Genomic DNA, 24298 nt, shown 5'->3' on the forward strand with positions numbered 1-24298 from the left:
TAAAAGAGTTTGTCACTTATTAGATTCTACAAAAGTTGAAAATAAAAAGTATTTTCTCTTAAATTATTAGTGAAAAATAATCATTATCATCATTAATATATAATTTACGACATACATATATATATAACTTGAAAACAAAAAATAACAAAATTTTATTTAATTTGAAAATTACAAAATGACAATTTTTTTTTAATTTCAGAAAGTGAAGTAAATGTGGTTTGAAAATTTAAAAATTATTTAGAATATTGAAAATATATAGATATGTTGAAAAACAATTTGTTTGGAATTAGAAAAGCCCTTTTGTTTGAAACTTTACATAAATACAAAATTTTGTTGAAAAGAGTGAAAACAATATATGCATGCTTGAGACTTTAAAGATGCAGAATTCTAAACAAAGAACCGGTAACTTTAAAATGTTTTTGATAGGTTTAAAGAGATAATAAAATTAATCATCCACAAAACGCTTACCTCACCAACACTGACCGTTGAGCATACTTCAACCAATTGGAACCCAAACAGGCCCCACGATGGAATCCGTAAGCATTCCAGCTTCAAATTGGATCCATAAGTACAACAGTCTGTCTTGGGTTGGACAAGCACCTGAGTGAATTAAGTATTTTGTTACTAGTGAAGGGGTTTTAAGGGCCTTTTCTGGATTCAAGGCTTTTTCTGAGACTCTTCTTCATAAGAACTACTCAAGGTCTGTGTGAACCTACCTTTTCATTATTCTTTAGTACTATTAGTGGATTCGATATGAGTACCGCAGGAGTCACCCACTGAGTAAATCTGGGTAGCAACAGTTGGGCTTGGGCTTTGCAGGTTGCTCTAAGAGCCATGGCACCGAAAAATATTCAGACAATGGAAACAGAAAAGAACAATACCAATGGGAATTCAGGCGATACTACGGGGCTGTCATGTAAAAAATGGGATCTGAGAGAGACCTGGAATGCCTGCATATGGCACGGAGGCTCAATTTTTGATGCCTGGTTCAATGCTGTAGCTGCTCAGGTCAGTTATGGCGGCGTTTTTGAACAGAAACTCCCCATTTTGCTTCAGGGCTTCTAACTCTTGTCAATGCTTGATCAGGTTGGATCCGTAATTTTGACTCTGCCGTACACATTATCTCAAATGGGCTACGGCTTAGGGATCGGATTTCAGATTCTGTATGGCGCTTTTGGATGTTGGACTGTTTATCTTTTGAGTGTTCTTTATGCGGAGGCCTCAAGTAGAACTAAAGCCACTGGAAATCTTCACAAAAGGCATATACTTCAGGTAGGTAATTAATGTAGAATTATTCTAGATTCCATTCTTTGGGTCTGTTAGTGCTGGACTGAAGCTGTTACTCCTGGTGCTGTTATGCTCACAGTATCATGAAGTGATAGGTATAGTTGCTGGAAAATGGTTTGGGCGCATCACGTTGGGATTCAACATGGTCGCTCTTACTTTCGCCTGTGTGCTGCAGTTGATTGCATGTTCCAGGTAATTATGCCTTAAATCGCTTGAAATTCCAACTAAATGTGCATTTTACGGGTCAGGGGCGTTTATCCATTGTTCCTGTTAGGGCGAGGGCTTTTTGAATGGATAATCTTACTGGAAAGTCTTGGACACTGTCTGCAAGTTTTGGAAGTTGATCTCTGTAATAAATGTTAAGATAAATTATTCAATTTCATGAACAATTTAGTCATTCCTATACAGCATTCATATAATATAGATCATATCCAAATGACTTTATTCCGAACATCATCGACTGTAATAAATGTGAAAATAAACTATTCAAAATCATGAACAATTTAGTCATTCCATACAACACACTCATTGAACATGAATCATATATATATAAATGACCTTAATCCTCTGTGCAATTTATCTTGAAAATATGAACTCACAATTTTTATTTTTATTTTTTAGCACTTACAGGCTTTCCTACAAGAGTACCGAGTACATCCATCCACTATAGCAGAAGTTCTCTGGGATAAAACATTCCTATCATTGCTGTCACAGAGATTTGTAGAATCTATTTTATTTTCATTACAAAATTCAGAAATCCTACAAGAACTCATGCTTCCTGTACAAAACAGAGAACAGAGCATCTGAAACACGATACATATACTTTCAATTCATGTTTAAAGCTGCTGGCTATAACCTAGAATCCTAGGAGCAGAAGGCTGATACAGTGGAAAGCTAAGTCAAGAATCATCGTCAGTTTCCTCTGTTGGACTTCCCCGTTTCAGTTGGGGGTTCCTCCTCTATAATCACTGATGGTTGGCGGTCGTAGAGATTGTAGACCACAGTGTCCAGACAATTGAGTGCTATTCTTTTGAACTCTTTGTCTGTCTGCCATCATTAGTTTGTGCTCAGACTTATGATGCTTGAGAGGATAGTTCTAGGAAATTCATTACCTTCTACTCTCTTCATCTTCTGAACTCATTAACTTCTGCTCCAAACTGGCTTACAGTTGGGTCGCAGGTTCAAGAATCATCGTCAGTTTCCTCTGTTGGACTTGTCCGTTTCAGTTGGGGGTTCCTCCTCTATAATCACTGATGGTTGCCGGTCGTAGAGATTGTAGACCACAGTGTCCAGACAATTGAGTGCCATTCTTTTGAACTCTTTGTCTTTCTGCCATCATTAGTTTCTGCTCAGACTTGTGATGCTTGAGAGGATAGTTCTAGGAAATTCATTACCTTCTACTTTCTGAACTCATTACCTTCTACTCTCTTCATCTTCTGAACTCATTACCTTCTGCTGGTCACAAGTTCATGACCATAATATAGGCTTGGGAAATTAATTCTCCTGATTCTGCCTCAATTCGATGTGAAAAGGATGCCTTCATGTTGATGGTGGGCTCTGCTAAAATACCCTCCTTGGATACTTTCCTAAAATCCTCTCCTTGGATATATTTCTATGCCCATGGGGGCGGGATTCCAAATTAGGATTCTGAACTCTTCGCTGTTTGGGCCATAAAATTGTTAAACCATTTCTGAAAGGGATTCTCAAGTTCGCTACCCCTTGTAGCAGCAAAAGGCCCGGTTCCTTGAGTGTCCTGTCTCTCCCTGTCCTGAGAATTCTGCCATGCCATGGTCTAGATAAAGGAAAAAAATGAATTAGAAGCAATAGAAACAAAGGTAATGGGCGATGAGCCTCCCTGTGATTAAGCTAGTCAGCATTTACTCTTGTAACTGGGAGAATTGTCAGCGAGACTGCACCATCATTCCATTCTGAAATTGTTCTGGGATGGGGATCATTTGAGGGAAGTACCCAATTTAGGGGGGTTAAGGATCGGTTGAGTTTCACTCAGGCTATCATTCCGATTCACCATTTTGCCAAGGTTCTTTTCCAATTTATCAACATGAATTTCTTCAATTTTCTTGAGTTTGGCCCTTTTGACATGTTTTAACTTGCAAACTGAATTGTGTGAAAAAAATAATTTTCCTCCAAAGCCCTTTTCAAAGTCTATGCGATCTCTCATATCAAGGTAATTGATTCTGCTGGATTATTATTATTATTGTGTTTTTGAACTGTGCTGAGCTAACGTTTGAGACTAATTTTAATATTGAAGGTAAGTTTATATGTGGGATGTTATTATTAGGATGTTCGTTTGAGACTAATTTTAATATTGAAGGTAAGTTTATATGTGGTAAGTTTATATGCGGTAAGTTTATATTGGACATGTTATTATAGGATTGTTTTTGTTAGTCTGGCTGTTTGGACATTCAGTTTTTCTTATAAAATGAATTGTGTAAGCTTAATAAAGCTCAACTCACATAAATAATTTTGTTTTTATATGGCTGTGACATTCATTTTTCTCATAAAATGATTAATAATATTTGAAATCAATTTCACATAACATTAATTCTATTTCATTAATTATTTATAATATTATTTATATATTTTTACCACAAAACATCCCATTCTCTTTCATTATTTATATTGTTATCTATAATCAAAACATGTCATTCTCTATGATTATTTATATGGTTATCTATAAATTTATATCATAATCTATCCCTTGTGCTTTCAAAATATCGCTCGCTGCCCCTGCTAGATCTGGATTTTCTTTGAAGTCACCATTTAAATTCTATTTAATACATCCTTCTCTTGTCACATTTCTATGTTGCCTAAATTCGGTCTTTTCACAGTGCTTAAGGTATTTCAAATTCTTTTACATAGTAATATCAGTATTTACAAGTGATCTTTTACTTATCAAAAATAAAATTTCCAGAGTTTTCCTCTACGTAATAATTTTTCCAAATATTACTGGTAATATAACCTAATAAAGCAGACATAAAATCTCAAAATGGTATATACCCAATTTCATATTCAATGTAAGGTTAATCTATACAAGTATTCCAATTTCTTCTACTGATACACTGGTTAATATTTTCTTCTACTGATACACTGGTTAATATGTTGGAAGCTCTTTATTTCGTTGCATTTTGGGGGGTAAGAATTCATATTTATTTATCAGCAATAGTATTTATTAAATATTTTATTGCTCTGATATTTAAGTTAGTTATATATATATATATATATTTGATGAAAAGAATAACATCATTTATTTTATTCAATTCAATTTACATAGCAAGAAATTTTATATGCATCTGTGGATTATTTATGTTTTGGGGGTGAAAAATTGAATGGAATTTGAAATATAAAATATGTGATTGGTGCAGTGACGTGTATTACATGAACTCCAAGTGGAACAAGAGAGAATGGCTTTATTTGTTTGGATCTCTGGCAATACCATCAGTCCTGCTGCCATCAATTCACAACTTCCGAGTTGTATCATTACTAGGGATCGCCACAACCACATTGACATCTATTTACATGACAGTGGCTGCTGTTCAACATGGCCAGGTAAACATCTTTTGATGTCATGCATGCCTATTTACTTTTTCCAGGAATTTCCCTGATAACCAGGAGCGTGGCTGGAAACATTAGATTGATAAGGTGACACATCAAGGGCCAAAGAGCATGGTGCAGTTTTTCTCCGGGGCTACAAATATTCTATTTTCGTTCGGCAGTCACGGATTGTGCATGTGAATCCCTATCACCTTATTCTGCTTCAGTTTTTCCTAGAATCTTCTTCATGGTTCTTGCACATGATATAGGCCTTGAACATTATTATCAAGGCATCATATATAGTTTTATGTTTTGAATTTATTGAGTTTAGAGACTTTTTATAGTTTAATATGTAGGCCTTGAACATTATTATCAAGCATCATATATAGTTTTATGTTTTGAATTTATTGAGTTTAGAGATTTTTTTATTGTTTATTATGATAGAAATAGGTGTAATAATTTAGTACGATAGAAATATTGTAAGGTAGTGTATATTATTATTATTATTATTATGCAATTTTAAGGTCACAGCTAAGTCAGACACCAAATTGGTGTATGAGACCTCTTTGTTTGTGGGACAAGAGATCCATCTCTAAGCAGCTATTTGATCGCTAAATCTACGAAAACATACCTACTCTACCCCTCTAATTTTGAACCTGTGATCTTTTAAGAAAAAACACATGGTCTTAACCATTAAAAAAAAAAATTATAATTATTAATAAAACATTTTATTCGATAAAATTTAAAAAACATAAAATTAATAATTCTATTTATATTTCTGATATACAAAACATCATGATAAATCAAATCTCTTTTATGACCCGGTAATATAACTTTATGATTTAAATTTCTTAAACTAATAATAATGTTTTTCCTGATACAACCCCAGGTCTGAGATTTTAGCCCATATCCATAAGTAACAGGCTTGCTTAAATTAAGATGAATGTCATCCTTGGCTGAGTCAGTGACTTTCAGTGTTCAATGCATTGTGCACCGCAGTACTGTACTGAGTTCACTCCTCATCTTTCTGTCTCTTCTTCAATTTATCATGAATTGTGAAAATTTCTACTCAAATGCCAATGGTCATGCTTTTGCAGAGAACTGATGGAGGCAATGTGGAAACCCAAGAACTACAAATATGCCTACGTGGCTGCAGTGTTGTATACCTATTTTCTCACCGTTCCTGATTCAGTTTCTGTGTATTGGGCTTATGGGGACATTCTTCTGCATAATTCTAATGCATTTGCGGTTCTGCCAAAGTCCAAAATGAAAAATGTTGCTATCATTGCTATGATTCTGCACCAGGTACGAATCCTCGCCATTTTCCAAAGGCCTTAGAGTTGATTTTAAAGCATCTCTTTTGGCTAAATGGTGGTTTTACTATTGGACAGTATGTGGCATTCATGTTGAATGTGAATCCCTTATTTCTGGCATGGGAGAAATTATTGGGAAAACACACCTCTGGGAGATTTGCAGTGAAAGCGCTGTGTAGGATTCCGGTGGTTTTGGTGATCTGGTTCTTGGCACTGGCTATTCCTTTCTTTGGACCCATCAACTCCGTCATGGGGGCTTTCCTCATTTCATTCTCTGTTTATATCATTCCGAGCGTAACTTACATGCGGGTTTATTGGAAGAAGGAACTGGAAGAGGTGAGTCCATCATCTTTCTATCAGTTAATGTCATCAGCTTTTAACATGGAATTTATTAAGGCTTTAAACTGGTTAAAATATTATGCATTTAATTTTTTCCTATTCTATGTTTATGAAATTTTGATTTGCTTTATTTAAATTGGTTTTTTGACTGTATATATGGATTCAATACTTAGGGTACTTGGATTGTGCTGTAATTACCCATCAAACTTTAAAAAAATTAAACCAGAAAAACACACTAAAAAACTTTTAAAAACTTTTTCTATACCCACTCAAAATTGTATTCCTGCGAGGAACAACTATGTCCCTAATCATTCGCAATGGTGGAAAACCTTGATTGTTTATTTTTCACTTATTATTATTAACATTACCATGGTAATAACATGAGTAAGAAACCCACTTCTCAACATTTGGAATATCTTCTAACATTTGTTTAATTTCCTTTAGTTACACTTAAAACTCTGAGAGATCAATGAGGAAATCAATTAATTTCGAGATATTTTTTTAATAACATGTGTCCAAATTTCAAAACACTAGTAAGACTCGTCCTACACGAATAAAAGTCATATTTAATAAGGCACGAGTCAAACTCGTATCATGTTGGCCATAAGATTCGCGACACGTGGAGTCATGTTCAGTGAATTAGGCTAGAAAACAAACAACGAATCATGGACAAATGAATTTAATAAATAAAAAAAGCAGCGAAGAGAAAAGTCGGTGAACAATTGTTACTATGGAAGCAATGTATTATAGAAACCTTGAATGATTTTAATCATGCAAACTATGTTGTATAAAGCTCTCGAGTGAGTGTAATAGTTTAAACTATGCAGGATTATAATGTAATATATTAATGAAGGATTTTTGTCAGTTTATTTGAATTTTTTTCTTGAATGGGTCGTTTTATATGAATTTCATCCTTTCCCTCGATATATGCATTAGCCTAGGAAGGCTTCATTCAATTCAATGCATTGACTAATGCAAATAATTTTAATCGTGGTTTACATCTGCATAGTATGTGTAAAGATTTTTTTTTGAAATACATTGAATATTTTAAATATGTTTGAATCTTGGTTCATATTAAAGAAATGCTCTTCTTTATTAGGCTTGCTTTTTGAAATACATTATATATTTTAAATATATTTGAATCTTGTTTCATATTAAAGAAATGCTCTTCTTTATTATGCTTGCTCCCATCTATCAGATCTTATCTCGGTCATTGCTTAGGACAAGTATTGTTTAAATATTCCAGATATCTAAATGTGCTTAAGTTATTCAATTCTAAAAAAATGTCAGCAAATGAATTAACTAATATTTTATTTAAATATTTAAATAATTGATTGACAACTTATAAATATAACCACATTTATGCCAAATTTAAATTCGAAATGTATATATATATATATATATGAACATTTATTGGAAAAACATATATATATAATATAAAAATTAAATAATTTACATTTATATTATATTAAATAATTATATTATCTAGTTATTTTTTTTATTGTTTATTATAATTAGGTTTAAGTAAATGAAATGAAATTTAACAAATAAATTAAATTATAGTAAACATATATAGTTTTACTTAATAGTAATAAAAAATTAGTAATTTTTTTATTAGAGATTTTTGGGCGTAAATCACATGACTTGTCCTGATGATGAATCACACTGGTTGGTTCGAAATGCGTCGAAAAATGAAATATATGATGAACCACACTGGTTGGTTCAAAATGCATCGACAAATGAAATATATGATGAACCACACTAGTTGGTTCGAAATGCGTCGACAAATGAAATATCATGTGATTTACGCAGAAAAATCTCTCATAAACTTGATATGGATCACAGAAGCCTCAATTCAACAATTTTTTTATTAATAATAAATTAAAATGGTTAAACAAAAATAACTAAGTAAATACAGTAACTTCATTTTTAATATTTATATTTTTTTAAGGAATATATTTTTCCATTCTTTTTGAGATATATGGCAAGAACAAGTACCCTTTAAAATGTACCTAAGAAAATGTAAAACTTTCTAGAAAACCTTCTCAACAAAAGCATTATTACTACAATAAGACATTATTATTGTAGTTGGGTAGGATTAGATTCTCCACGGCCATAGTGCAAAATTACAGTTAAGTCAAACCAAAATTGACTAGATTCTAAACCTTAAAACTAACTTGAATTCCTTATTTTATTTTAGTATCGCTATATTTAAAATAAGCAGCAAGCACTAACTACTATGTAGCACTTGTTTTTTTTCCCAAGGAAAAATCACAATTTTCATTAAGATGTTGAAAATTACATGTTGTAGATGCTAAAGAGAATATGTTGTATAGGTGGTTGTGTCACTCTCATATAGTAACTCATAAAAAATTTCCCAAATTGGGAATATAAACAACACTGATAGTCAAAAATATATACATGAAAGAGCTAATATAAATATATACACAGATATATTAGAAAATATCATCAAATCAGGGTCTGTTGGCCCCATCAAGTGGTTGGTCCTCATACAGTGAGTGGAAATATTGGTAGAAATCCTGGTCAGTTAGCTCCTGAATCAACCAGTGCCCCCATGGCTAGAACACATCGTCCTTCGATAATTTGTTGGAAATCTGGTTGTGCTCCCTGTATATGTGATGCCAAGAGATATAGTCAAAATGAGACTTCAGAAGATAAATCTCATCCAATATATGTCGGAGTGTGTGCACGTGACATGCAATTTGATGATTAAACCAGTTTTTGATGAGTTTAGAATCTCCAAAAATCTGGATGCTAATACAACCCTTCTCAAGTGCAAAATAAAGTATGTGTTTGAGTGTGATGAGCTCTGCAAAGTTATTTGTACCTGCTCCCAGACCCATATGTATTTTGTAATAGTGAATGTCTGGTAAATGCAATAGGATAACCCCCCCCCCCCCAATAGCCTTGTTGTTGTGATGAACCATCAAAGTAAGCCCAAAGGGGTGTTCCTGTCAATGTTCTTTGCAGTAATGATACAAGCATTTTGGGGGCAATCGTCATTAGGTGCGTTGCTGTATATGAAAATGATATGTGCAGTCGCATGAGGCCAATGCAGGGTATGATTGGAGAAAATATATTTGTTTCTTAGTAAACAAATGCACCAAAAAATCAGAAGAGGGATATTCCTAACCTTGATGGGTTGTGCGGCAGACCACCACAATTGCCAAGCTTCCAAGAGATTGTTACCTTGCCAACGCAAGGGGAGTTGGAGGGATGTAAGAACATTGTGCCAAATGGAAATGGTGCATGGACATTGCAAAAAGATGTGGTCTATGGATTCAGATGCTAACCTACAGAGGATACACCAGGTGGGGCCATGAAAGGTTCGCTTCTGAAGATTATCCACTGTAGGAGCAATGTTGTGAAGGATACACCACATGAATAGTGTGGCTCTAGAAGGAGCATTCAACTTCCAAAGAGATGTCCACCACCAATTTGTGATTTGGGGCTTTTGTGCTACAAAGATAAGGGGATATCCATCCTTATGAGAGTATTGTCCATGTTGAGAATGTGCCCAAATAAGTACATATTCACCCTCAGTGATCCTGACATGTGATTCAGAGAGAGAATTTATGTAGGATTGCCACTCATTATGCCAGTTGTGTTGGATATTCAATTGTTTAGTAGATTTCCAGGCTTGTCGAAATATGGAGGTATTTTCTGGATCAGCAATGTGTGCAAGACGAGTGTGACTAGATTTCGAGAGGATATGTAAGAGCTCAGGTAGGAGATGATAAGAATTCCCTCAGCCAGACCAAGGATCCATTCCCAATCATACCAGGGATCCAGATTTAATCCTCCAAGTAAGCCCATCCTGGATATATGAGAGAGAGTTTAGAACAACTCTCCAAATGGTTGAGAGATGACCCCTGTTCCAAGAGGGTAACCTGATCCAGTCCAGAGGGTGTAGGGGACTTATGTATTTCTGTATGACCACCTCAGTCCATAGATTCTTGGTCATCATGACATGCCATCCCATTTTGGCAACTAATTCTTTGGAAAATGAAACAATATTTTTCATGCCCCAACCGCCCCATTTCTTAGGAAGGGAAATGTGTTACCATCTGACCCAAGCATATAGCTTTCGTTCTTGTTGCCCCTTCTAAAAGAATCTGCAACATAATTGTTGTATTCTATTCAAGATGCCCCTTGGAATCCAAGCCAAAGACATTCAGTACACCGGAGTGGCTTCAAGAACCGATTTGATGAGAATGAGTCATCCAGCCCGGGACAACCATCTGTGGTGCCAAATATTCAGTCGCCTTTCAATTTTGGCCACTAGATAGATCCAATTTGTGATATTATATTGTATAGGCTTGAGCCGAAATCCAAGGTATTTGAGCCCTTCTTTAAAAGGGAGAACAGTAAAGGAAATCACTGGTTGACATAATGAACTTCATCAGGTGAACAACCAACGAGAATCACAGTTGATTTCTGACTATTCCATTACATATGAGTTGCCAAGAAGAAAGTCCTGAAAATCAATGAAAGGGTTGTACTATCACCAATAGAACCATTTAGGAATATTAGTACATCATCAACAAAAAGTAAATGAGTGAGTATGCATCCATTGGTAATTTTGATACCCTGTATTCTACCCATCCTTTTCTCCTCAGATATAAGGCGACTTAGACCTTCCATGATCAACAAGAAAAGAAGTGGGGAGAGATTACATCCTTGTCTAAGTCCTCACTCGGCATGGAAGAAGGGTGATGCTAAACCATTAATAAGAATCCTATAAGAAACAAAAGATATGCAACACATGATCCATTATATGAAACCAATGGGAACCCCAAATGTGTCAAGAGCATTCTCAGGTAAAGCCAATTTGTACAATCAAATGTTGGCATTATGACTCAGGTTTGGCACAAGTTTGGCTCGATGACATAAATGTTGTCCTTGATGGCAACTAACTCAAATGGCAGATCATAGTTCAGGCTCTCAGAATGGAAGAAAATGAGATACCCGCAGGTTCCCTTTCAAAAAGCCGCGGACATACACAGGTATGCTAAACAAAAGGTGTGTACATATACGCAGGTGTACCGAAAAAAAAGTGTGTACGTAAAGTACACGCACTTTCATGTAGAGAAAAGCGCGCACGTGGGAAATCTTATGGTTGGTCCATGGTATTTAGTCCGACATTTTTGATCCTATGGTTTTGGTCCGTGGTTTTGCATCTAAAGTATTGAACCCAGGTTTTGGGTCCCTAATATTGGATCTCTATGGTTTTGGACCATGGTTTGAGTAAGGCCTAGACTATGAAAAGGAAAGGAGATCATTTGGCTTGAAGTGACTAAGGTGTTGAATATCTTGAGAAGAGTAAGATCTGAAATACTGGTGATCGGTTGGTGAGTTATAGCTGGACCTAAATTAAGGAGAAACCTGAGCATTACAAGACGGATCTACTGATGGGTCGAGATCTCTTTAGTGCATGATTAGATATGTAAATATGATAATTTGGGGTATAATTGAAGTCTGATAAATTATCTATACCCGCAGGTTTGACACAGCACAGGCGCGGATACCCGCACGCTCGACACAGCGCATGCGCGGATACCAGCAGGCTCGACACAGGGGAGGCGCGGATACCCGCAGGCTCGACACAGCGGAGGCACGAATACCCGCAGGCTCGAGATAGCGGAGGCACGGATACCCGCAGGTTAAGGAAGTGAATATTGCGTACGTACACAGGTTTCTATTGGTGAAGTTGCGGACTTTTCTTGAAATATGTTTTAGCTGCTTTTGTCTATTACTGCAGTGTTCAGGGTTCTGAATTGGTGTCTGGTTAATGATACTGTGTTCTGAGAAGTTATTGATTCAGTATTTGTACAAGGAAGTTGGTTTATTGCAGATCTTTTGATGTTTGATTGATATTCATGGATCCAATTTGAAAATTTATGAAACGTGGTCCCTGGAAGAAAAGAGAAGTCTTCTGTAGGCCAGCACCTACGTACTAGTACCTCAGCTAGTACAAGAGCTAAGGGGGTTGTAGCTCCCTTCCAGAAGAGTCTGGAGAACGAGAGAAGGTTGTAGCCTTCTGTAGGTTGAAGCCTGCGTGCTGGTATAAGACTGCACCAGTACAGAATCATTGTAAAAAGAAGTTTCTAATTGAAAGAAGATAGAGACATATTGTAGCAGGTGGTTTTCACCCACATTGGGTTTCCACCTTATATCTGGTGTTCTTTTGTGTGACTGTCTGCTCTACTTTTCTGTTCCTGCTTACTGTTATATGGTTCTGACACACAGATTAATGATCAACATCTGAAGAATAAATTAAAATTATAAGTCTGGAAGGTATACGCAAGTTTCATTAGTATCTTTGTATAAATTGAAAAAGAATTTGATAATACTGATTCACCCCCCCCCTCTCAGTATTATTTTCAACAATTGGTATCAGAGCAGGTCCTTCAGGAAAAGCTTGATCGCTTGAAGGAAAATCTATCATCATGAGCAACTACGAAAAAGAAGCATCTATCAGGCCATCGATTTTTGATGGGAGCAACTTCTTCTATTGGAAGGTAAGAATCACTGCTTATCTTCAATCCCTTGGTACAGAAGTTTGGGATATTGTGGAAACAGGACACACATTTCCATAAGCAACTCCTACAAATGCAGCTGGTAAGAAGCAGTATGAAACAAATGCAAAATCTGTCAATACTTTATTAGGAAGTCTATCTCAATTAGAATTCCTCAAGGTTATGTAGCTCAAAAGCGCAAAATAAATATGGGACAAGATCGTTCTGAGCTATGAAGGAGATGAACAGGTAAAACGAGCAAAATTACAAACTCTTAGAATTCAATATGAAATTCTTAGAATGCATAATGATGAAAGTGTGGCTAGCTATTTCCTACGTATAGATGAGATCGTAAATTGTATGAAAAACTTGGGTGAAGAAATAAAAGGAGTTGTTTTGGTTGAAAAGGTTCTAATATCTTTGTCCCCTAAATTTGATTCAAAAGTTTTTGCCATAGAAGAAAAACAGAATCTACAGAGGCTTACCATGTCACAACTGCACAGAATTCTAACTGCTTATGAGATGAGAAAAGGAGGACCATCAGACAAGAGAGAAGCTGCATTTAAGGCTTCAGAAAAGGAGATTACTATGAGTCAGGACATATGTTAGAAGAAGAGGAAGAATCAAATTTTGTCAAGAACCTTTCACGGGGAACTGGAAGATTCAGAGGTAAGCTACCTTTCAAATGCTTTGCTTGTGGAAGAGTCGGTCATTATGCTGCAAAATGTCCTCATAAAGATAAACTAGACAAAGGTAAGGAACCTGTTAGATGGAACAGAAAACAGAATGTAAATAAGAAGAGCTATTACACACATGAAGACAATGATGGATTGTCAAATAGTGATGAAGATGAACAAGGTAATGATGATAGAATTTTGATGGCTTTTGAAGATGATGAATTCTTGGATGCTATAAATGAAGAAGGTCTTTATGAAGAAATTTCTAAACTTAAAGTTTGTTTAGAGGAAAAGAATATGATTATAGATACTCTAACATTCCAACTTGGTGAAAAAGATAAACACAATGAAGAGTTAGAATGTGAAATTGTGGGACTTAGAAAAGAAATTGGGAAAACAAAAGCCCTTAATCTCGGATTTGCTAAAGGATCTGAAACTCTAAATGAGATTATCAAAATGCAACGTTCTCCTCTAATCAAGACAGGTCTCGGATATTTCGAAGAAGCATCTCAAGCTCAGAAGCAAGCGCAGAAGCCATCCACCTCCAAAAGTTATCTTGATGCAACAAGGAGAAGTGAACAAGTTTACAATCAACAACAAAAGCATAATGTAGATCACCAGGTAAATCAGGGACAATTTGCTTCAAGAATGATCAAAGATTATCAAGTAAATAGGGGGCAATCTACTTCAAGGATGAACAGAAACCTCAACGACCACAGGTAAATCATTCTCAATTTGGCTCAAGAATGGATGGAAACTACAATCATATGGTTGGTAGATTTGATAATCGCAGGAATTTCTTCAATGGCCAATGTTTCTCTTGTCATAACTTTGGTCATAAAGCTGCTCAATGTGTTGCCTACAAAACCATCATGACTAGGGAAGCTCAAAAACAAAGGAGTATGACAGGAATCATGAAAAGAACCTACAATAACTTCTCTGCTGTTGAAAATGAAATAGAATGTTCTATCTGTAACAACTTCGGTCGTGAAGATTCTGAATGCAGGAGCAGGTTTCAGCAAACAACTCAGAAGGAGCAAGCTTCATTGAGTTCCAAAACATGGAAAAAGAAAGAAACACAACTGGAAAGATGTGGGATAGCCTTATATGCGGAAGGACAGGAAAATCAATGGTACATCGACAGTGGATGCTCGAAACATATGACAGGTGATAAAGAAAAACTTCAGTCATATAGTGCCTTAGAAAAGGAAAAGAAGGTCTCATTTGGAAATGACACCCCTGCATTCATAAAAGGTAAAGGCTCTGTTCGTTTGAAAGAAAAGGTCAAGGCTGGAAATTTTATGTATGTTGATGGCTTAAAGCATAATCTATTGAGTGTCAGTCAGATGTGTGATCAAGGAACTGAGGTAATATTTCGATCAAATGGATGTATTGTTCGTGAGCTTGATATAGGAAAAATAGTGATTAGAGGCATAAGAACTCCAAATAACTTATACGTACTCAAGGGAGGACAACAACAATGCTATTTAAGCAAGAATGATGAACACTGGCTATGGCACAGAAGACTGGGGCATCTTAGCTTCTCTTAGATAAGAAAAACATGCAAATATCAGGCAATTCGTGATCTTCCTGACATCAGAATTCCAGACAATACAATATGCGAATCATGTCAATTTGGTAAGCAAACCAGAACTAATTTCCCTGAGAAGGAATGATCAGCTAGCAGGCCACTTGAACTTGTCCACATCGATATATGTGGTCCAACTAGGAAGAGGTCACCTTCGAGGAGAAGAGTATTTCATATTGTTCATTGACAACTTTTCAAGGATTTGTTGGATAGGACTCATGAAGTATAAAGATGAAGCTTTCGAAAAGTTCAAGTCATTCAAATCTTTGTTTGAAAACGAATCAGATCGCAGAATCAAATGCCTCAGATCTGATCGAGGAAGGGAATTTACCTCAGATGAATTTTTCGATTTTTGTGAAGAACATGGAATAAGAAGGGAATTCTCTGTTGCAAGGACTCCTCAGCAAAATGGAGTAGTGGAAAGGATGAACAGAACAGTTCAACAAATGGCTTGTGCTATGCTTGATGAGTCTGGAACTCCCACAACCTTCTGGGGTGAAGCTGCATTTCCCGCTGTTACTATTCTCAACAAGACAAACATCCGGGTAAACAGCACTTAGACTCCTCATGAACCTTGGTATGGTAAGACTCCCACGGTAAAATACTTCAAAATTTTTGGAAGCAAATGCTACATTAAAAGGACTGATAAAAATCTTGGCAAGTTTGAACCTAGAGCAGATGAAGGCATTTTACTTGGCTACTCTCCCCACAGCAAAGCTTACAAATGTTACAATAAAAGACTTGGTAAAATTGTTGAAAGTATTGATGTAGTGGTTGATGAAGAAGGAAACACTCCTAGGCAGGTAAAATCTGAAGATTTCGAAGATGGCAAAGACTATCTGTCAGCATCAAATCAGATTCATAACGAAGAAGAAACCCATGAGGCACCAGAAGAACAGATAAGGATAGAAGAAAAGACTTCATCCAGATACGTTCAGAAGAATCATCCAGAATCTCAAATTTTGGGGCAGAAAGAGGCAGGTGTACAAACAAGAAGAACCATTTCAAAAGCTTCAAGCTATCTAGCATTGCTCTCCTCCACTAAACCGCAGAATGTAAGAGAGGCTTGCAAAGATGAATGCTGGGTCAAGGCCATGGAGGAAGAACTCGAGCAGATTGAAAAGAATAACACTTGGGAGTTGGTTCCTAGACCAAAAGATAAGAATGTCATAGGGACAAAATGGATTTTCAAAAATACGCTGAATGAAAATGGGGATGTGGTTAGAAACAAGGCAAGACTTGTTTGTAAAGGATATGCGCAACAAGAAGACATATACTTTTAAGAAACTTTTGCTCCAATTGCCAGACTTGAGGCTATAAGAATGTTCCTTGCTCTCTCTAGCTTTCAGAAGTTCAAAGTATTTCAAATGGACGTAAAATCTGCCTTTCTGAATGGAGACTTAAATGAAGAAGTATATATTGAACAACCAGATGGGTTTATTCTTGGAAATGATCCAAAAATTGTATGCAGACTCAAAAAGGCTCTCTATGGCCTTAAACAGGCTCCAAGGGCGTGGTATTATCGGTTGGATAAGTACCTCCATCAACAAGGTTTCATAAAAGGATCAACTGATAGCAATCTATATATAAAAATTGACAATGATAAGTTGCTAATACTTGTTGTGTATGTTGATGATATCATCTTTGGTAGCAATGAAGAAGACATGAGTCAAAATTTTGCCTTGGTGATGCAGAAAGAGTTTGAAATGTCCATGCTTGGTGAGCTCACATATATTCTTGGTTTACAAGTCCAATAAAACAAAGACGACATTTTTCTATCACAAACCAAATATCTCAAACAGATCTTGAAGAAATATGGGATGAAGGATTCAAAACCAATATGTACCCCTATGGTGACAGGATGCAGCCTCAGCGCAAATGATGAATCGGTAGCTGTACATCAACCAACCTATAGATCCATGATTGGTAGTCTGCTCTATCTAACAGGTACCCGACCAGACATTATGCATGCAGTTGGAAAAGTTGGAAGGTTTCATGCAAATCCAAAGGAAACTCATCTTCAGGCAGTTAAGAGAATTTTCAAGTATCTTCAAGGAACTCAAAACTATGGCTTATGGTATCCTAGAGGTACAGATCTCACACTTCATGCATACACTGATGCGGATTGGGTAGGAAGCGTGGATGACAGGAAAAGCACTAGTGGTGGTGCATTCTTCATGGGTCCTAGATTAGTATCTTGGTTCAGCAAGAAACAAAGCTCTATTGCATTATCTACAGCTGAAGCAGAATATGTAGCTGTTGCATCTTGCTGCACACAACTCCTTTAGATGATGCAAACATTGCAAGATCTTCAAATCACTTGTACTCCACCTATCTCCATTTTATGTGATAATACAAGTGCAATCAGTATTTCAAAGAATCCTATCATGCATTCAAAGACTAAGCACATACCGATCAAGTATCATTTTCTCCGAGAACAAAAATTGGAGTATGTTCCCTCTAAGGAACAAGCTGCTGATATTCTCACAAACCACTGCCCAGGGAGACCTTTGAATACCTCAGACAAAAGCTGGGGGTAGTTGATGCATCATCTTGCTGTTGAATCTTGTCTGTTTTAGAGATTGTTGGTTGTACGCGAGTTCCATATGGGGTATACGCGTACATACACTGGTTTATGTGGGTACAGTCGACTTGAAAAAAAGAAAGGATGAGAAGAGTCTGATATGGGTTTGTCAGAGACCATCTGGAACAAGTTTAGGGGGAGCATATATTCTTTTAATAATGCATTGTTGGCATTATCATAGAAGATCTTGGTTCAATTATTTAGTTGTTTTGATTTCAGGAGGAGCAAGTGCAGAAGGAGAACATGGATACTGATTTGAATAATGATTGACAGATGCTGTTGATATTTTGTCTCTATATTTCTTTTGTCAAGGTCATGTAACGACCTATCTTGGTTGCCCCACTATGCCTGGGACAGATAATGTAATATGCTTATTATATCATATATCCCCACTTGGTTGAGAGTCGTATGTATGAGTCTTTGGTGATAGGAAGGTTAGTTATGATGTATAAAGTCATATTTATTTTGTAGAACATCTTCTTGCAGATCTTGCCTATATGTCAGGGGGAGCTTGGACAACACAACAGAGCAGAGATTTCAGCATGTACTTAGATGGAGCATAACCCTTTGCCCTTGATGTCAAAGGGGGAGAAAAGACTTTGAGTGACTTTGGGTTGCCATCAAGTCCAAAGGGGGAGATTGTTGGCATTATGACACAGGTTTGGCACAGATTTGGCTCGGTGACATAAGTGTTGTCCTTGATGGCAATTAACTCAAATGGCAGATCATAGTTCAGGCTCTTAGAATGGAAGAAAATGAGATACCCGCAGGTTCCCTTTCAAAAAGCCGCGGACATACACAGGTATGCTGAACAAAAGGTGTGTACATATACGCAGGTGTACCGAACAAAAAGTGTGTACGTAAAGTACACGCACTTTCATGTAGAGAAAAGCGCGCACATGGGAAATCTTATGGTTGGTCCATGGTATTTAGTCCGACATTTTTGATCCTATGGTTTTGGTCCGTGGTTTTGCATCTAAAGTATTGAACCCAGGTTTTGGGTCCCTAGTATTGGATCTCTATGGTTTTGGACCATGGTTTGAGTAAGGCCTAGACTATAAAAAGGAAAGGAGATCATTTGGCTTGAAGTGACTAAGGTGTTGAATATCTTGAGAAGAGCAAGATCTGAAATACTGGTGATCGGTTGGTGAGTTATAGCTGGACCTGAATCAAGGAGAAACCTGAGCATTACAAGACGGATCTACTGATGGGTCGAGATCTCTTTGGCGCATGATCAGATTTGTAAATTTGATAATTTAGGGTATAATTGAAGTCTGATAAATTATCTATACCTGCAGGTTTGACACAGCGCAGGTGCGGATACCCTTAGGCTCGATACAACGCAGGCGCGGATATACACAGGTTTGACACAGCGCAGGCATGGATATCCGCAGGCTTGACACAGCGGAGGCGCGGATACCCACAGGTTAAGGAAGTGAATACTGCGTACGTACGCAGGTTTCTATTGGTGAGGTTGCGAAATTTTCTTGAAATATGTTTTAGCTGCTTTTGTCTATTACTGCAGTGTTCAGGGTACTGAATTGGTGTCTGGTTACTGGTACTGTGTTCTGAGAAGTTATTGATTCAATATTTGTACAAGGAAGTTGGTTGATTGCGGATCTTTTGATGTTTGATTGATATTCATGGATCCAGTTTGAAAATTTATGAAACGTGGTCCCTGGAAGAAAAGAGAAGTCTTATGTAGGTCAGCACCTACGTACTAGTACCTTAGCTAGTACAAGAGCTAAGGGGGTTGTAGCTCCCTTCTAGAAGAGTCCGGAGAACGAGAGAAGGTTGTAGCCTTCTGTAGGTTGAAGCCTGTGTGCTGGTATAAGACTGCACTAGTACATAATCATTGTAAAAAGAAGTTTCTAATTGAAAGAAGATAGAAACATATTGCAGCAGGTGGTTTTCACCCACATTGGGTTTCCACCTTATATCTGGTGTTCTTTTGTGTGACTGTCTGCTCTACTTTTCTGTTCCTGCTTACTGTTATATGGTTCTGACACACAGATTAATGATCAACATTTGAAGAATAAATTGAAATTATAAGTCTGGAAAGTATACGCAAGTTTCATTAGTATCTTTGTATAAATTGAAAAAGAATCTGATAATACTGATTCACCCCCCCTCTCAGTCTTATTTTCAACATCAAATGCCTTTGCAAGGTCAATCTTAAGTAGCATACCCTTGATCCTCTTGATCTTAATGGAATGAAGAACCTCTTGGCAACACCAATTGCTTCATGAATTTAATGATGATTGAGGAAAGAAAATTGTTCCGGAGAGATATGTTCGGATAATATAGGCTTAAGGCGGTTGACATGACTTTGGCAATGATCTTGTATATGGGAGATGGGCCTGAAATCATTAAAGGGAAAAGGGGAGTCGGATTTGGGAATCAAGGCAATGAAAGTAGAGTTGAAAGCATCATACATGCATCCAAAAGTTCAACATTCTTCAATAACCTGTAGCAAGTCGTTTCCCAATAGTTCAAAAAATATTAGATAGAATCAACTGGCCAACCATCCGGGCCAGGACTCTTATCTTTCTTGAACCATTTGGGTGTGCTTTCTAGTTCTCCCATAGTGACAGGTTTGGTGATGTCCTCAACTATTTCTTGATCAACAAGCCTAGGAAAAAAACCTGCCACTTAAGAATTTCAGCAAGTGTAGCTTCTTGGGGTGCTTTGAAAATTCTACTGAAATGAGAGGAGCCAAGGGTAGAAAGATGATTAAATGAATGAAATGATTGACTGGTCTCGTCCTCTAGGTGCCAAATCGTTTTGATAACATGACGCCCATTAGAAAATTGATGGTAAAATTTAGTATTGTCATCCCCATATTGTAGCCAAATGGAATGAATCCTTAGTCTCCAAGTCTCCTCTCTGTCCTTCAGTATTCTGGCTCTCTCCGCTTCAAGATGAATAAGGTGCTCTTTAGACTCAACAGATTCAAAACCCCTCCCATTTACTCTAGACAGGTTTGTAAGTTTGAGTTCAATATCATTAAGATGCTGCTCATCCCTAATTCTTTTCTCCTTTGCCCATTAAATAGTTTTGTGCTTGAGGTAGAGGAGCTTCTTTGTAAAACATTCAGTATGGGATTGGCCATAAAGAGGGGGATGGGATTTATAGTAATCCGAGACCATGTTGGTGTAGACTGCGTCCTTGAGCCAAGTAGAGTTAAAATTGAAGGGGGATTTAGGCTTTCGATCAGTGGTTGTAAATTCAAGACATATGGGAGAATGATCTGATAGTCCCTTGGATCCCACCCATTGACGATACAGGGAAAAATGGACAAGTAATGCTTCTTTGATGAGAAAATGATCCAGTCTACGGGCAAGAATAACATCCCTAGTTCTTCTGTTGCACCAGGTAGGTTGAGGACGAGCAATAGGAATATCGATGAAATGGTGGTCATTCAGGAGGTTGTTGATGGAGTCAGAGAAAGGATCAACCTGTGCAGTCCGACCCCATGATTCGGCATGGCCAATAGAGAAATTGAGGTCCCCCCATAAAATGATGTTATTGCACGAAACAATGTTATTTTGGTAATGGAATCAATGTTGACTATTGGATGCTTCAATTCAAACACAAAAGTAAACTATATAATAAAAATTTAGAATATTGCTACAAAGCTACTTAACAAGCTAAACAATGCTAGTGAATCAATAAACAACCAAATCTAAATCACAAAATAAAATAATGATGAAGCATATCTAATCAAATTGCACATGAATTCAACCTTCAATGAAAAATGATAAACAATACACAAGTTAAAACTCAAAATCCATTACCCATAAAAATATAGATATGATTTATTAGAACTAGCTAATAAATAAATATCATACACTCATTATAATATACACTCATTATAATATAATTATGAGGAAAAAACATTAATCTAATATACTCATCATAATCCAATAAAGGAAAAAAATGCATAGCTCTCATAAAGTTTCCTTTCAATTTAGGCTAATCAAATATGATTATATATCCAAATCTAAATAACCATCTCCTCCTAAACCAATGTGACTTGGGTCCATAAACTGACCCAAAGCGACACTAGTAATCTATAATGCAATATATAAAATTATATTACATCATTATAAACACTATGAGTTCCAAAACACATTATCCAAAAAATGATAGAACACCATAAATCACTTCTTAAAAAAACCATATAGATGCATCCAATCAAATAGCATGTTAATCACTAAACTATATTTTCCAAAAGACTATGGAGCACAATACATGGCTCCTTTGAAAAAACATGTGCATCTAACCAATCTCTAAACTAACCAAATAGTATGTTTATCTCTAAACTAGGCTCAATAGTGTACATGCATTTGTAGTCAACGAACTAGCCATTCTTATCTTATTATATTGTTTTATGTAACCACTATCTTGGAATAACTTAGGTCCCTTGTGAAGATAAGTAGATATCCCATAATCGATTATCGTTGATTTGATTTGTCACTATTACATGCTTTTCCCATACATAGATAGATGGGATTTAGAGTACATTATATCTTTTTGCAACATACTACTTATCAAAAAATTTAGATTTTTGGCTATCAAACATGTGTATTGATTTTTTATAAGATTCTTATTTAGCTCATTTTAATTTAAATTAGTTTATTATCTAAATTAATACTACTTTAAAATTTTTTATTTTAGTGTTTATTTATTATATTTTTTATTTAGTTTTTATCTTTTTATTCGTTTTCATAGGCTTTTTACACTACATCTAAAAATACTATATCTTAGTTCATATAGTATGAAATTTCCATTCTATATTTTATATTATATCAAAACTTTTGATTATAAATTAGGTGACCATATCTCATGAAACTTTTGATTATAAATTCCATCTTTTATATTATATCAAAACTTTTGATTATAAATTAGGTGACCATATCTTAGTTCATATAGTATGAAATTTCCATTCTATCTTTTATATTATATCAAAACTTTTGATTATAAATTAAGTGACCAGTATGAAGCTATCATTGTATTTTTATATTAAATCTTGTTATAAATTCAGACGAACAAGTATGCAGTCATCAATAATGAAAATATTCCATTTTTTATATGCAGTCATCAATAATGAAATATACCATTTTAAGGAAATACATTACATACATGAATGTGCATAGTGACTTTTAAATTTGTCATAAATTTAGACCAACAAGTGACTTTTATAACTTTGTCATAAATTTAGCATTTCATTTTAAGGAAATACAGTGCATCCATGAACGTGCGTATTGACTAATGGATGGATATATCATTTGTGTGTAGATGAAAAATGAGGAGATACGACCAAAGTGGAAGATAATGTTTGTAGTGAGTGCATTGGTTGGAGCTTGGGTGTTTGTGGTTGGATTTGGGTTTGGAGGTTGGGCTAGCATGACCAACTTCGCAAACCAAATACATAGTTTTGGACTTTTTGACAAATGTTATCAATGTCATCCAAAACCATGAAATATGAATTTTATAAATTTATATATAACTTAGATTAATTTAATTTTAAAATATTTTAGGTTAAAAAGCATTACAATTATCGATTTGTAATTAACTAACCAGCCAAACTTATTTAGTAGGTTTTTTTTCTGTAAACATTGTCTTGGACTAACTGAGGTCCCTTGTGGATTGATCATCTTTGACTTCCTTTGTTAGTGTTACATACATGCTTTCCGAACATGCTTTCTCAATGTCAAAACATGGATAAGATCTAAAGTGCATTATCTCTATTTGCAATCTATTATTTATCATTTATTTATTTTTCATATGATATGACTTATTTAATTTACTTTAATTTGAATGAGTTTATTATTTAAATTACTTTTTGAAGTGATTTAGTGCAGATATATTCATTTAATTATTCATCTTTCTATTAATTGTTATACTATTTTTACATTACATTTATCAATATTATATTTTATTAAAAAATTACTTATAAAATTAATAAAATAAAAATACATTAACTCATTCCTAATAAAAATATGAAGTTTCCATTCTATTTTTTAAATTTCCATTTTATTTTTATTATTTATATCAAAATTTTCTAATTCACAAATATGATTTTTCCGTTATATTTCTATATTAAACTTTGCCATAAATTTATTGTCAATAATGAAGTATTCCATTTTAAAGAAATACATTAGATGTATAAAGGTGCATAATGACGAATGAATGGATATATCATTGGTTTACATTTTTTATTTTTAACATTTATATATATATATATATATATATATATATATATATATAAAACACTTAATGATATATCAATATTTATTTTTACAAAGTTTTACTTATTACTGTAAATTTTTACTTTCATATTAACTTGAAGTCTTAAAATTATTAAGCTGCAAATCCATAACATATGTTGTTAATTATTAATTTAAAGAATTTGG

At 35.4% G+C, this 24298-nt stretch overlaps 1 protein-coding gene across 1 annotated transcript; it reads left to right on the forward strand.

Annotated features, from left to right (window-relative positions):
* Positions 1–576: 576 nt before the first annotated feature.
* On the forward strand, positions 577–23582 carry LOC149175204 (auxin transporter-like protein 2). Its single transcript, XM_089422786.1, has 8 exons — positions 577–1008; positions 1087–1272; positions 1367–1479; positions 4671–4854; positions 4939–5036; positions 5937–6144; positions 6231–6488; positions 23181–23582. Exons 1-8 carry the CDS (start codon positions 835–837, stop codon positions 23361–23363), a joined length of 1404 nt encoding a protein of 467 aa, XP_089278912.1. The 5' UTR covers positions 577–834; the 3' UTR covers positions 23364–23582.
* The last annotated feature ends 716 nt before the right edge of the window (positions 23583–24298 follow it).

This window comes from Pinus tabuliformis, chromosome 4_1 (assembly GCF_031772625.1).
Source record: "Pinus tabuliformis cultivar Carrire ecotype Pingquan chromosome 4_1, CPIR1, whole genome shotgun sequence".
NCBI lineage: Eukaryota > Viridiplantae > Streptophyta > Pinopsida > Pinales > Pinaceae > Pinus > Pinus tabuliformis.